This window comes from Quercus lobata, chromosome 3 (genome assembly GCF_001633185.2).
Source record: "Quercus lobata isolate SW786 chromosome 3, ValleyOak3.0 Primary Assembly, whole genome shotgun sequence".
NCBI lineage: Eukaryota > Viridiplantae > Streptophyta > Magnoliopsida > Fagales > Fagaceae > Quercus > Quercus lobata.
This window is the reverse complement of record NC_044906.1, coordinates 5,270,686-5,286,405: the sequence shown is the minus strand read 5'-3', so window position 1 is coordinate 5,286,405 and position 15,720 is coordinate 5,270,686. Positions and strand designations below refer to the sequence as shown.

The window sequence follows — 15,720 nt, the reverse complement described above, 5'->3', positions numbered from 1 at the left end:
CGTGGACGTAGGCAAATTGTCGAACCACGTAAATACTGTCTTGTGCGTGTGATTGAATTTCTTTAGCATGTGTTTTCTCTATTTTTTTGTTTCTCACAGGTTAGGATTTAGGTTAAATTCCCTTCATGTTCCTCATGCATATAAACTAACATAGAAAAGGCTAAACAAATAACTACAATTCATACAACATTATTTAGAAACAAAAATTTTCCTAACAACAATTATTGCAAGTAATTCAAGATTCAATATCTGATCATATTTTACTGGGTGGATAAAAATTACTCTCAAACCTGGAAAAGGGTGATACCAAAAAAGTAAGAAACTACGGATTCTCCAATGTCCATTGGTCTTATAACTGGTCTGATCTAGCTACACACCCAGTCAGTGCAACCCCAAATTTAGTGGCACTGGGTCGATCCTAGGCCATCGCCTAGGCCCTACTAGAGAAATGCCCCAAATTTTGGGGCAAAAATGATTTATTTTTTCAAAATATTTTTTGGAGATATGGAAAAAAAAAAAAAAAAAAAAAAAAAAAAAAAAAAAAAAAAAAAAGTAAGTTGTTTTTGCATTTTCCCTCTACTTTGGAATAATCATAGAGATAAGATAACTTTAAATATATAGGTCTTACAAATATATGTGTCACTACTCACAAGAAGTAATTTATATAGAAAAATGCTAGAAATGTTATAAAGTTTACTTCATAGCCTTTATAAATTGAAGTGATAATTACTATGATTTGTGGACTTTAACAACCCATTAAAAGTTTTGCTCAAAAAAAAAAAAAAAATACCCCATTAAAAGAATTTTTGAATTATTTTTTGTAATTGGTGATACATTTTTGTAAGCTCCATATTATAAAATTTATGTAGGGAAAGGTTAACGAATGCCTTAATAAGAGCATTAATTTAGAAAATATTTTTATAATTTTTTATGGAAAAAGAAAAAATTAATTAATTAATTTTTTAAAAAACCTTTTATATTTCTTATGAAAGTAATATAAAAACATTCTTGAAATGACTTATTAACAATTGCACTCGCCATAACTGAACTCCCAATTTACAATATATTTAACATCATTCATTCAAATACTTATTTATTATCTTCTTGAATTGTGGCCAGCTTAAGGCTCAGCCTCCAAGTCTTTCACCACTGGTTTTTGTGTTTATTCAATTGGTTCATTGAAACAAACCACGGCCCAACACTACTACTACTTGTTGGAACCATCAAGTACATTGAGCTCACAACTGCATTGTATCTTTCATGGAGTAATGCTAGGACCACCGAAATTGGCCATTGTATCTTTCATTGAGGTGATTGGGTTCTCAAAAATGATAACTTCATAATCATTTATGGCTTCGTTACAGTGGCTCCCGAAAATGATGACTTCATGGATGGCCTTATACCTAATCCTGCAAATGGGAGAGGGTTAAAAATATTTTGTGACGGGCCTTCGCTAAGTTGGGCCTGACAGATTCTTGCCCATGGACCGATAATGGGTAAGCCCTCTAAACTGGAAATACTTGTTGCACATGCTTGAATCTTCATAGAATCCCAAAGAAAATAGGAATCCTAACACTAAAAGAATTCTGGAAGATACGTATGTTAATAAAGATCTTCTCTACAAGGAAAAGTCTTGTCCATCATGTTTGGGATTCCTATAGGGGAAGGACTTCTATACCAAGGAAGAGAGGCCGACCTTTTACTACTATAAAAGTCCCAATACCATCATAATCAAGGTATGCATAATTAACCCCTCTCTAGCACTCTAGAGTTGAGAATAGTTCTAACTTGACCTTCGGAGGGTATTTGGCCGGCACCACACCGGTGCTCTCTGTTGAGAATAGTGGATCGTGTAGCTCACTGGTGATTTCTACGGCATCATCAGTTGGCGCCGTCTGTGGACAACTCGTCGAGTTTAGCCAGACTATCGCTTCCCAGACATAAGAGTTACATGGTACTCACTCGCTCGATGGCTACCACCAACAACGTTCAAGGAGACGAGCCGCCCCAATCCACTACATTGGAGAGGCAAGTCCAAACTCTCATGGCAGCAGTAGAGCGTCTCACAAAACAGAACCACGATCTGGAGGAACAGCTACATCTAAGGGACGTAGGAAACAAAGTTCAAGAGGAAAACCAAGAAGGCACCAGTGCCGAACTAAGGGACCAAAAAAGGGCAGAAGGCAGTAACGCCCCAAGCAGACCGGAGTGGCAGAACCTGAGCCTTACATCTCTTATGGATACGACCCCCTACCTATTGTCGCGGAGATGCAGGCAATAAAGGAACAGATGGAGGTCATGATGAATGCCCTCAAGGGATGAGTGTCCAATGATCTTGATGACCTAGTAAACAGAACCGACTCACCGTTCACTAACTCTGTCAACTCCTTCCCCCTGCCACAGAAATTTCGCATGCCCCAAATTGAAAGCTACGACGGGATCAAGGACCCCCTCAATCACCTAGAGACTTTCAAGACCCTGATGCACCTTCAGGGAGTACCAGACGAGATTATGTGTAGGGCCTTTCCTACGATGCTGAAGGGTCCTGCGAGAATTTGGTTCAGTAGATTGACGACGAACTCCATCAAAACTTTCAAGAAGTTGAGCGCCCAGTTCACCTCGCACTTTATTGGTGGACATAGGTACATGAAGTCTACTGCATGCTTGATGAGCATCAAGCAGCGAGAAAACGAGACGCTGAGATCCTACATAACTCGCTTCAACAAGGAGGCCCTTTCAATTGACGAAGCGGGTGATAAGATACTCGTAACAGCATTCACTAATGGGTTATGGAAGGGTAAGTTCTTGTTTTCTTTATACAAGAACGACCTAAAAACCATGTCGGACGTGCTCTACAGAGCCACCAAATACATGAACGTGGAAGATGCATTGTTGGCCCACGAGGAGAAGCCCAGAAAGAGGGAAAGACAGGAGGACACGCGACAAGATAGGGGGCGAAAGATGGCTAGAACCGGAGATCGACGAGATGAAAGGCGCTCTAGACCCCCTACTGGGAAGTTCACAAGCTTCACCCCATTAACCGCCCTGATAAATCAAGTCTTAATGCAGATCAAAGATGAAGGAGCCCTGATGTTCCCTGATAAACTAAAGGGAGATCCCAGCAAGAGGCCAAGGGACAAATATTGCCACTTCCACCGTGACTACGGGCACGACACAGCCAACTACTACGATCTGAAACAACAGATTGAGGCTCTTATTAGACAAGGGAAGCTAAAGAGGTTTGTTAACAAGGAAAGAACCGATCTGCCTCAAAAGCAGGCCCCACGACGGGAGAATGAGCGCCCTAGACCACCTATAGGGGACATAAGAATGATCGTAGGGGGCACAACTGTGGCCAGATCTTCCAAAAAAGCCCACAAAACCTACCTCCGAATGGTCCATAGCGTCCAACTTACAGGATCCGTACCTAAAATGCCACGAATAGACAACCCCATCATCGACTTTTTAGAAGATAATGCTCGGAGACTTCACCATCCCCATGATGACGCACTTATAATCAGCTTGCAAATAGGAGATTATAACATGCATCGGGTCCTTGTCGACAACGGCAGCTCAGCGAACATCCTATACTACCCGGCATTCCAGCAAATGAGGATTGACAGGGGACAGTTAACCCCAACGAATGCCCTTCTCATGGGATTTGGAGGAACAAAGGTGTTCCCCTTGGGCGCGATCACACTATCTGTGACGGCAGGTGACTATCCTCAGCAGATCACTAGGGAGGTAACGTTTCTCGTAGTCGACTGCTCATCTGCCTACAATGCCATTCTCAGACGACCCACTCTCAATTCCTGGAAGGCGGTGACTTCAACATACCACTTGATGATTAAATTCCCGACGGATTATGAGGTGGGAGAACTGCGAGGAAACCAAGTAGCAATGCGGGAATGCTATATTGCCATGTTAGAGATGGAGGATCAATACCAAACAATGTGCATAGGAGAAAAATGAGCACTAGCAGAGCCGGTTGAGGAACTGGAAGAGGTGAAGCTCGATAACACACAGCCGAAACGAATGACTAGAATTGGCACACTAGCTAGTTGGCCGGTACGCCAAGCGCTCACGACATTCCTTAGAGAGAACCAAGACGTGTTTGCCTGGAGTCACGAAGACATGCTAGGAATTGACCCCTCGATCATAGTTCACAAGTTAAATGTGTGGCCCTCATTCCCTCCAATCCGACAAAAGAAATAAGTATTCGCTCAAGAGCGGGACAAGGCCATAGCGGAGGAAGTTTGAAAATTATTAGAGGCAGATTTCATCCGAGAAATATACTACCCCGACTAGTTGGCAAACGTCGTCATGGTTAAAAAGGCCAACGGAAAATGGAGGATGTGCGTGGATTTCACGGACCTCAACAAAGCTTGCCCAAAGATAGCTACCCACTCCCACGGATAGATTCTTTGGTAGACTCAACAGTAAGACACCAATTCTTAAGTTTCATGGATGCTTTCTCAGGCTACAACCAGATCAAAATGGAAGAATCTAATCAAGAGAAGAGCTCCTTTGTTACAAGCCAAGGACTATTCAACTACAAGATGATGTCATTCGGACTCAAAAATGCTGGGGCAACATACCAAAGGTTAATGAACAAAATGTTTGCGCACTAGATTGGCAGGAACGTATAAGTTTACGTTGACAACATGTTAGTAAAGAGTCTACATGAAGCTGATCACCTAAACAACCTCAAGGAGACCTTTGACACGCTCCGGTCATACAACATGAAGCTGAATCCAAACAAGTACGCATTCGGGGTGACGGCGGGAAAATTCCTAGGCTTCATGGTGTCCCAAAGAGGTATAGAGGTCAACCCGGAGAAGATACAAGCCATAATGGAGTTAGAACCACCAAGGACGGTTAAGGAGGTCCAGAGTTTGAACCAAAAAATTGCAGCCCTGAATAGGTTTGTCTCAAGAGTGACGGACAGATGTCTACCCTTCTTCCGCACTCTAAGGAAATCATTCAAGTGGACGGACGAATGCCAGATGACATTTGACGACTTAAAGGCATATCTTTCATCTCCACCGTTGCTCAGTCCATCCAAGCTAGGAGAAGAGCTTTACTTATATTTAGTTGTTTCACAAGCTGCTGTAAGCGCAGCTTTGGTAAAAGAAGAAGACGGATCTCAGAAACCAGTCTACTTTATGAGTCGAGCGCTCCGAGGGGCAGAAGAAAGGTACCCTCAGATGGAGAATTTGGCTTTTGCGTTGATAATTGCAGCGCGAAGACTTAAGCCGTACTTCCAAGCACATACAACCGTTGTCTTGACGAACAAGCCCTTGAGAAAAGTTATGAGTAGTCCAGAGGCAACAGGAAGAATGGCTTTGTGGGCAGTAAAACTTAGCGAGTTTGACATACAATACCATCCACGAACGGCTGTGAAAGGGTAGGTAGTGGCTGACTTTTTCACCGAATTCACCCTCGGAGACGGCCAGGGGGCAGAGGAGAAGAGACAATGGAATATTTATACGGACGAATCTTCAAATAAACGAGCCAGAGAAGCCGACGTGGTGATCCAAACCCTGAATGGAGATAAGATCTAATGTATGATCCGACTAGATTTCCCTACAACCAACAACGAGGCAGAATACGAAGCCTTGGTAGCAGGGCTAGACCTCGCAAAGGCTGCAGGTGCAGAAAACGTGGTCGTACATTGCGACTCACAGGTAGTAACGAGTCAGATTAATGGCGACTACGAGTGTAAGAATGAAAGGATGAAGAGGTATCAAGAAGAAGTGAAGTACCGAATCGACAACCTCGAAGTCAAATTCGTTCAAATCCCAAGGGAAGAAAATGAATGTGTCGACCATCTAGCAAGAGTTACCTCAGTCAAATTTATGCTTGTCCCCGAACAGGTATTATCATTCATTCAACTCTCCTCACTTATTGATGACGCAGGAAGTAGACTCTGAATACAATTGGACTACGCCATTGATATCCTATCTGAAAACCGACGTGTTACCAGACGAGAAGGAAGCCGCAAGAAAGTTGAAAGTCCAGGCATCCCGATTTGTGCTGATAAAAGATGTATTATACAAAAGATGTTTCTCTCGATCATACCTGAAGTGTTTAGGAAAGGAGGAACCAAATTATGTAATGAGAGAAATCCACGAAGGTATCTGCGGAAACCATTTGGGGGCACGGTCATTAGTACACAAGATGATCCGAGCAGGATACTATTGGCCTACAATGCTGAAGGACGCACAAGCTTATGTCAAGTCCTGCGACAAGTGTCAGAGGTTCAGCAATTTCATCAGGCAACCATCCGAAGAGCTGACCCCCATGACAGCACCTTGGCCATTCGCTCAATGGGGACTAGATATCATGGGCCCACTCCCGACAGCGGTCAGGAAATTTCTGGTAGTTGGCATCAACTATTTCACTAAATGGGTAGAAGCAGAGGCCTTAGCCACTATCACGGAGAAGAACATCAGAAATTTTTTTTGGAGAAATATCATATGCAGGTACGAGATACTCAGAGTGCTGGTCTCTGACAACAGTAAGCAATTCGACAACAGCACATTCAGAGACTTCTGCTCGGAGCTAGAGATCAAGAATCACTACTCATCGCCCGCACACCCACAGGCTAATGGGCAAGTCGAAGTCACAAACCGATCCTTGCTCAAGATAATAAAGACCCAACTCGAGGGGGCAAAGGGTATCTGGCTGGACGAACTACCAAGCGTTCTATGGGCATACCGGACTACAGTAAGAACACCCACTAGAGAAACGCAATTTCGACTAGCATACGGAAGTGAAGCTGTCATTCCCGCAGAAATGGGCTCACAAGCTATCGGGTGAAGAACTACGACAAGGATAAGAATGAAAAAGTCGTGCGCCTTCAGCTCGACCTAGTGGATGAAGTCAAAGTGGCAGCAGAGCAAAGGTTGGCGCGGTATCAGAATCTCATGGCAAAACACTACAACTCCAAAGTCAGGCATAGAGACTTTCAGGTCGGTGATCTTGTACTACGGAAGGTAATGGGCGCCACTAGAGATCCTTCGCAAGGGAAGCTCGGCCCCAACTGGGAAGGACCCTACAGGATCGTATCATGGCAGAGGAAGGGCACCTACCACCTTGAGATGCTGGACGAACAAAAGCTGTAGCACCCATAGAACACGGAGCACCTACGAAAATACTACCAGCAGAGATAATATGAAGAATAGTGATGATCCCTAATTTCCAAGTTTATTTAATCTTAGCTACAATTGCTAGTTTTTCTTTGACAATTTTTGCTACAAGGGGGCAAGTACTTTTTCCTACAAACACATTTTTATTTTTAAGAGGAATATTCAGACACAACCGTGTTTTTCTACTTGAATTCTTACAAAGTTCAAAAGTGAACGAGAGAAAACATCCAAAAAGTCGACGGACCACCCGTAGGGTGAAAACTCTCATCAAGTCCACAAAGTGGACGGATCACCCATATGGTGAATTTATTATCAAGCCCACAAAGTGGACGGATCACCCATATGGTGAATTTATTATCAAGCCCACTAAGTGGACGAACCACCCACAGTGAAAATTATCATCAAGTCCACAAAGTGGACGGCATCAAGTCCATAAAGTGGATGGATCACCCATAAGGTGAATTTTATAAAGCCCACAAAGTGGACGGACCATCTATAGGGTGGAAACTATTATTAAAGTCCACAAGCCGGACGGACCATCCCAAAAAAGGATGAAGTTTCTAAAAAGTCCATAAATATGGACGGTTACACAAAGTCCACAATATGGACGGATCATCCTAGACGGGTGATATTTGATATCCATAAAATTGGATGGATAACAAATAAAGTACACTAGATGGGTGAATCATCCCTGGCGAGTGAAAACTTCTTAAGTCAATAAAAGTGGACAGTTAGTACAAAGTCCACAAGCTGGACGGGTAGTCTCGAACGGGTAAAACCTCTAAAGACCGTAAAATTGGTGGTTAATATACAAAGTCCACAAGTTGGACAAATCATCCCAGATGGATGAAACTTCTTAAGTTCATAAAATGGACGGATAATAACAAGTCATCCCATAAGGTGAAAATCCCAAGTCCATAAGAAAGGACGGGGTAAACTACCCAGTATTTGAGGAGGACGGTTCGTCCATAAACTAAAATTATATACAAATCCATAAAGATGGACGGTTCTCCATAAAGTGGACAACTGTAGTGGATGGAGATTTATACATCACATTCGAATAATAAAGAGGCATAAGGTTGTGAAATAAAGCAAGTAACATTGACGGATAAAACCCTCGAGGGGCAATTGTTCAATACACAAAATTAATGATGGATTGTTCTCAAAATATACACAAAAAAAAAAAAAAAAAAAAAAAAAAAAAAATCTACCCCTTAGGGTCGGCACCTTGAACATTCTTTGCTTAAGCTGACTCTCCGTTGCCCTGGGCTGTTTCCTCAGCAAAAAGGTCATCTGTGTTCTCTGAGGCGATGGGCATAGCAGACGTTTGGGCTTGGTCGTCAACGTTTATCATGGACACTTCTAGGGCAGGGTAGGCTTTCTTAAATTGACGGAACGCATCATCAAAACCTTGCAGGAAAGAGTCTCCCATCTCGGACAATAAGGCGTCGAAGTCACGATATTCTCGTATCGCCATCTCCTTAGCTTGACGAAGCCTTTCCTTCAAGTCTTGGATCTCCTTGTCTTTGACCTCCAGGGCCTTCCTCGCCTCATCCGTCTTTTGCTCAAGCTCCTTCCTCACCTGCTCTGAAAGGTCAAACTTTTTCTCCATAGTGGACTCCACTTGTTAAGTTGACCCAGCTCCTCCTCTGTCTGCTCTGCCTTAGCTCGTACATGTTCTAGAGCCGTCTCACGGTTAACGCATCGATCCATTAAGCCCTTCATCATAATCAGGGACTAAAACAAAAACAAAAAAAGAAAAGAAAGGTTAGATAGAAACAAAGTGGAGTAGACGAACGTAAGTCGACGGACAAGGATTACCTGTGCAATCGCGAAGAGCCCTGTCTCCCCTATTGCCTCCGTAGAGTGATTACCTAAATCCTCGTAGTCCTCTGACGTGACGATAGACGAGAGTTTCTCCTGGACATATTTGGAGTCATCACGAAGGAGAGGAGGTGGCTTCTCCTGGCTAGTGGACAGGGCCTTATAAAGCCCTTGCCTGACCCATGCTTTGCTGGGGTGACCGTTGAACGGTTGCTTTCTTTTTATTGACAGAGTCGTCCCTTTGGGAACCACCTTGCTAGACTCCTTTTTCCTGGTAGCCTGAGTTTTAATCAACGCCCTTCTCTTAGCGTCATCCATCTCTGTAAAGAAGGACAGATGAAGTTATTAACTAAAGCTAAAAGCCAATTAAGCAAAATAAGGTCGACGAACTTACGTCTGTGAATTTTTGCATTGTATCTGACGGCTTCTGGAGTTGGTTCAGGACCGTCGCAATACTAGTGGATTGTATCTGGGTTCACTAACTTTGCCTAAGTCCTTTCCTCCGGCTTGGTCTTTTGGAAAATCTTCTTAAGAAAACCAAACTCCTCGATACTAACCTGTGGATGCTATCTAACTGCAAAAGAAAAAGGATGGTTAAAAATGATGGGGAAATTATAACTAAACAGATATAAATAGAATCTACAAAACTAGAATGGGTGCATACTGGACGGATTTAATACTCCCTAAGTAGTATCGACGGGCATATGCTCTATCTCCCCTGGATAACCCATCCACTCATCACCTCTAGGAACAAATAACGGCTCTTCCAGTCTCTATTTGAGTCGAGGGTCTCAAATATAACCTTCAACAACAAACTCCTACTAGCAAAACTGTACATGCCCCTTGATCTGTCTATCTCATTTGGACGATAGCAATGGAGGAATTCCCGCACCGTCAATCTCCTAGCATCATCTGTCATTGCGCCATACAGAATCTCCATTACTATGAAGACCCTCCATGTGTTCGGAGATATTTAGGTGACGGACAAACCTAGACAGTTGAGAAGCTCTCGATGAAGGGTACTTAGTGGAAACCTAAGTCCCGCCTTCAGCATCTGTTCATATACTTCGACACCCTCTACCCCTTTGTAATAACATTTTTCTAATACATAGGGCAGACGGATTGAAATATTATCTGGAATTTGAAAATTAGCCCTAAAAGTGTTGAAGTGTTTCTCTTTAATGGTGGATGTGAAGTTATGCACCATCCACTCTAGTAGCATGATGAACTCCCTAAGTACATCAGCACCTATGACGGATCTTATTGGCTCTTCCTTGCCGTCATCAAAAACATCCTGTGGTTCAGCCATCTCCATATCCTCATTTGTTGAGGACAAGGAAGAGGCAGACGGACTCCTCTCTTCGCCTGGACTCTCTTGGTCTTTGTGACTGGACGGGTATACTTCCTCCTAATCCGCCCCGTCATGAACAACTGACTGATTACTTGACGCATTAGACATTACCTACACGTGATGACAAAACCTAAGACTGACGGATCTAGAAGGGTTGACGGGTTCATATAAAAGTCTAGGAAAATAAAAGGTACAAATTGCAGGACTTGTGAAAAGAAAATACTTACCGAATCTATGAATAAGTGAAATACGACGGTTGAATTGATAACGGGTACAGGTGTCGAACGGATCGCTTTCTGACAAGATTGATGGTAGTGCTCTGACAATATGTTTCAGTTGAAAATGGAGAAATGGGAAAGGAGTGTGATATATATATATATATATAGGAAGTACACGAAAGACGAAGCAACGCTTCGATCTAGGGAAAAATCCAATCAAAGAACAACACGTGTCGTACATCATAATTGCTTACCAACCTGTTAGGGATGGGAGCAGTACGCGTCGTCCTCTTTTTGATCCGTCAATCCCAGTATATTGAACCGTCACCCCATTGGCCCGTCCACTCAATAGTGATGGATCCATAGGGTGAAGGGGGTAGCTGAAGGGGTAAAAATATTTTGTGACGGGCCTTCGCTAAGTTGGGCCTGACAAATTCTTGCCCATGGGCCGATAATGGATAAGCCCTCTAGACTGGATATACTTGTTGCACATGCTTGAATCATCATAGAATCCCAAAGAAAATAGGAATCCTAGCACTAAAAGAATTCTGGAAGATACTTATGTTAATAAAGATCTTCTCTACAATGAAAAGTCTTGTCCATCACGTTTGGGATTCCTATAGGGGAAGGACTTCTATACCAAGGAAGAGAGGCTGACCTTTTACTACTACAAAAGTCTCAATACCATCATAATCAAGGTACACATAATTAACCCCTCTCTAGCACTCTAGAGTTGAGAATAGTTCTAACTTGACCTTCGGAGGGTATTTGGCCGACACCACACCAGTTTTCTCTGTTAGGTCACTTCTTTCTTCTTGCAGGTCGCCACTTCAAGCGTGTGAGGATCATGTAGCTCACTGGTGATTTCTACGGCATCATCAAAGTACATTGAGCTCACAGCTACATTGTATCTTTCATGGAGTAATGCTAGGACCACCGGAATTGGCCATTGTATCTTTCATCGAGGTGATTGGGTTCTCAAAAATGATGACTTCATAATCATTTATGGCTTCGGTTACAGTGGCTCCCGAAAATGATGACTTCATGGATGGCCTTATACCCAATCCTGCAAATGGGAGATGCCATTGGAAGCCCATGCCCGGTGGGATCAAAGAGCTACACTACTTCATGGTATTGGGTTTTCTAGTCCAACGAATCATCAAATAGATTAAACCATTAAAGCCACACAAGTCTACAATCTCAGGCGGGCCTACATTTTTTTTCCTGGCCTAAATTGCCCAAAAATCAATAAAAGGCCTCATAATTTTGGTCTTAAATGTTTATAATAATAATACTCATAATAATCATATATATCATATTCTTGGCGCATAGATAAGTTTTTAACAGTAAAATTTGTAAAAGTTTTTTAATTTTTCATTCACTTAATGATGATTATTTGAATTTCTATTAATATATAATTTTTTTTATATGCAAAAGTTATTACAAAAAATCATACAAATTGATGTAAAAATAAATATGAATAATGACATTTTAACAAAATAATATATGAATATTTGAATTATTTTTTGTGATTAGTGACACAATAATTTGTAAGACCTGTATAATTTGTAAGAACTATATAATAAAATTTATAGTATTTTTAACATCACTCAATTTTTTGGATCTTCTCAAAAGTTGAGGAAAAACAACATCTCACGTTAAAAAAAAAATGATTGACTCACATATTTTTCTCTCTAGTATGGGGCCTAGCTTTTAGAGCTTGTAGGTCTTTTTTAGCTTTTAGAGCTTGTAGGTCTTTTTTTTTTCTTTTTTTCTTTTTAAATACAAGATAGAATTTCTACTCTAGTCTAATCTAAGTGTATATGTGTATGAAACTCCTTCCTGAAAACTTGAACCTGGTCTTTGCCCCCAACACCGCACAAATATTTATACTTGTGGAATGACTACCACACCAACGGTGCGTGGTAGTGAGCCTGTAGGTCTTAGATGTGTTAGATTTTGTTTTCTTTTTTGTTAGAATAAATAAACAAGTTGATATACTCAACTAATCACCTGGTGGGTTTCAATTAACTTAACTGGTAAAGTCTCTGATGGTTGAATAAGAGATCTGGTGTTCAATCCCTGCCTACACCAAAAACCAATTGATGTTTTAGCCTAATGATAAAGAATATTTTAAACTCAATTTTTTTTTTGAAATTCGATAAATGACTATCTTCCTTTTGCAATAACAAAATACAATCTTATTAATTATCAAGATAGTTTACCTTAAAATATGTAAATCTATGACCAAAATATCAAGTGACTTAGTCATTAAAATCATATTATCTATGTTTAAGAATTTTAAAATTCCACTTCATCTAAGATAATATAAATTAGCCAAGATCCTTATAGCTCAACTGGCATTTCCTAATACTTCCAACGGAGATGTCCAATGTGAATCCCTCCTACCCTTGTTTAACTATCAATTTAATTATAATATTAAAAAAAAAAAATCAACTAAATATATCCCACACAGCGGATTTACGATGGCCTAAAACAGGCCAAAAAATTTGTGGCACAAGTCGGAGCGCTCATGAACTAAGCCTAAAAAAAAGCTCTCATTAAAAAACCATAACACTTTTATATTAGATTAGGTCATAATATGGATTAAACACAGACTAAATTTCACATAGCTCAATACACATAATCACATATATAACCTTCTTCGACTTAGTGTATAAAGTATAAACAATTAATGTGAGATTGGGCAGACACTTACGCTTCACACATTTATCCAATTCTTATACAATGGCATATCAATCTAGGTCTACAAGCATTAATACCTTCCTACTTTCTTTTCTTTTTCTTTTCCTTTTTATTTTGTGTTTGAGAAGATATTTTTGCATGTACAATGGCATAACCATAATTTGATAAAATAATGGGGCATTTTTTTTATCAAGAAAGATGACATTCCTCTAGTAGTATTATATATAGTTGAAGTTATAAATGCCCTCCAAGTTAATTGAGAAACTAAAGCTAACTTAGAAACTCCAAGAGATGTTTCAAAGAATGAATTGGATTCTTGTACCTATAAGTATTGATTATCGCTTAGACAACATTGTGATATAGATGTTAAATGCATTACTATTAGGGCTATTTAGTTGTTAACTTGCATTTGCATTTTTCAATTGATAATTACACTCAACTAGTGAATTTTAAACTCATGGTGTCACCCTCTGCCTTTTATTTTTAAGATGCAACCCTCCACCTTGTTCTTCCAAGGAAATGAGATTTTATATTTTTCTTTTTGATAATTTAATAGTATAATAATGAAAGAAAGGGGCTTCAAATCCTAATTCTCTTAATAAAAGAGAACGGACTTTTCCATTAAGCTATAAGACTCCTGGTGAGAAGATGTCACTTGAGTTAAAGGTAACTAGTCGGAAACCCGTGCAACGCACGGGAATTTACCTATTTATAATAGACTAAAATAATTTTATAAAATTTTAAATTGATTATGAAACTATACTATTGCGTGAATTGCTCCTATCTTTTTGAGTTACAATTTGATGAATAAGCCAAATTTAGATATTGAAAAAAAAAAACTAAAAAGTTCTAATGCTAAAACGTTCGAAAGGGAAAAAAAAAATCAGAAAATTTATTGGCACTGCCTAGAAATTATTGAAACAAAACAAAATATATATGACTACCAAATAGAGAAATATAAGAGAAAGATAGGTTACCTTCAAGAAAATAATCCATAGTTATAACAGTTGAAATTTGCTAAACTGTTTCAAATATTGCAAAAAATTGAACCCAAAAATTTAGATGGTCAAACTTTCAAAAGAAAATAAAATTAAAAATCAAAACATTCAGAACTTACAAATTATAAAAACAAAAAAAAAACAAAAAAAAAAAGTCATTATTGCGAGACAATTTCAGTAAAGATGGAAAGTTTTTCTAAGTTTTTTTTATCCAATTCTTCCTAATTGATGAAAAATTTGGTTCAAACATTGTCGAACACTTTGAAGGTGCAAATAATATAGGCTTCCAACATAATCTTTAATTAATAAACAAAGAAGCATGACACCATAAAAAAAAACATAAGATAACATATATTGCATATACCTTACTCCACAGCTGTGAGAAAATATCCACACAAAAGGAATTGAAAACTTGTACATACGTTCTATAAGGTAAAGCTTAAGGTTATATAATCTAAAATAATATAGAATATAGCATCTTTGAACCACACAAAAAGTTAGCAAACTTACTACAATACTTGTAGTTATACTATATATTGTAAAGTACTACTCCATACAAAACAAAAGCAAAAAAACCTAATTCACAAAAAAGAGAAAAAGAAATAGCAAGCATAACAAAGAAATTGAAGTTTAGAGTTTTCTCTCTTAGTGGAGACGGACAAAGGAGATTGCTTTAGGGTTTTCAAAGATTTTGTCTCTTATATATATATATATATATATATATATATATATATATATATAAAAGAGACTCCTGTTAGGACTCTCTCACTATTTAATTTTAAAAATCAAAATTTTTTTAAATTAAAATGATGATGTGGAAAATTGTGGGAGTTTCAAAGGGTTCGATTTTATATATATATATATATATATATATATATATATAAACTAGTAGCTAACCCACGTAGTGCATGGGAAATGCAATATAATTATTTTATAATAATATAATGTAAAATTTGTAGGTTAAATAGTCATGTATTATTTAAAAGTATTTTATATTTTTATAAGTTTTATGCAATGAAATAAATAATATATTTTGTATTCAACAACAATACATAGTGATATATATATATATATATATATATGAAAAATGTAATTTAATAAAAAGATTTAACTTACTTAATTATAATATTATTTTATATAAATAGAGAAGATATCCAAGAATATTTTTTTTTTTTTAAATGTATACCCTCATTCCATGGAACACATGTAACATGTTACGTTAAGTTTAAATTATTATATAAGTTTAGAATTAAAGCTTTTTTTTTTCCTTTCCAAATATGAATATTATGTCAATATTATTGAAACTTGAATTTTAAGACAATTTTTTGAATATTTATCATGTTTATTGCTTTTTAAGGGCTCATATCTCTAATTTCTAATATATATATATATATATATATATTTGGGTATTTTTTAGCCAAAAACTAAAGAGTTTGACTTTCAATCCAAAAATTAAGAAGAAAAAAAAGAAT

The 15,720-nt window shown here is 38.8% G+C and overlaps 1 protein-coding gene across 1 annotated transcript; it reads left to right on the top strand.

Moving 5' to 3' along the window:
• The first annotated feature begins 2,412 nt into the window (after nucleotides 1–2,412).
• On the top strand, nucleotides 2,413–3,972 carry LOC115980165. The gene has a single exon (XM_031102447.1). It carries the CDS (start codon nucleotides 2,413–2,415, stop codon nucleotides 3,970–3,972), a length of 1,560 nt encoding a protein of 519 aa, XP_030958307.1.
• Nucleotides 3,973–15,720: the final 11,748 nt, after the last annotated feature.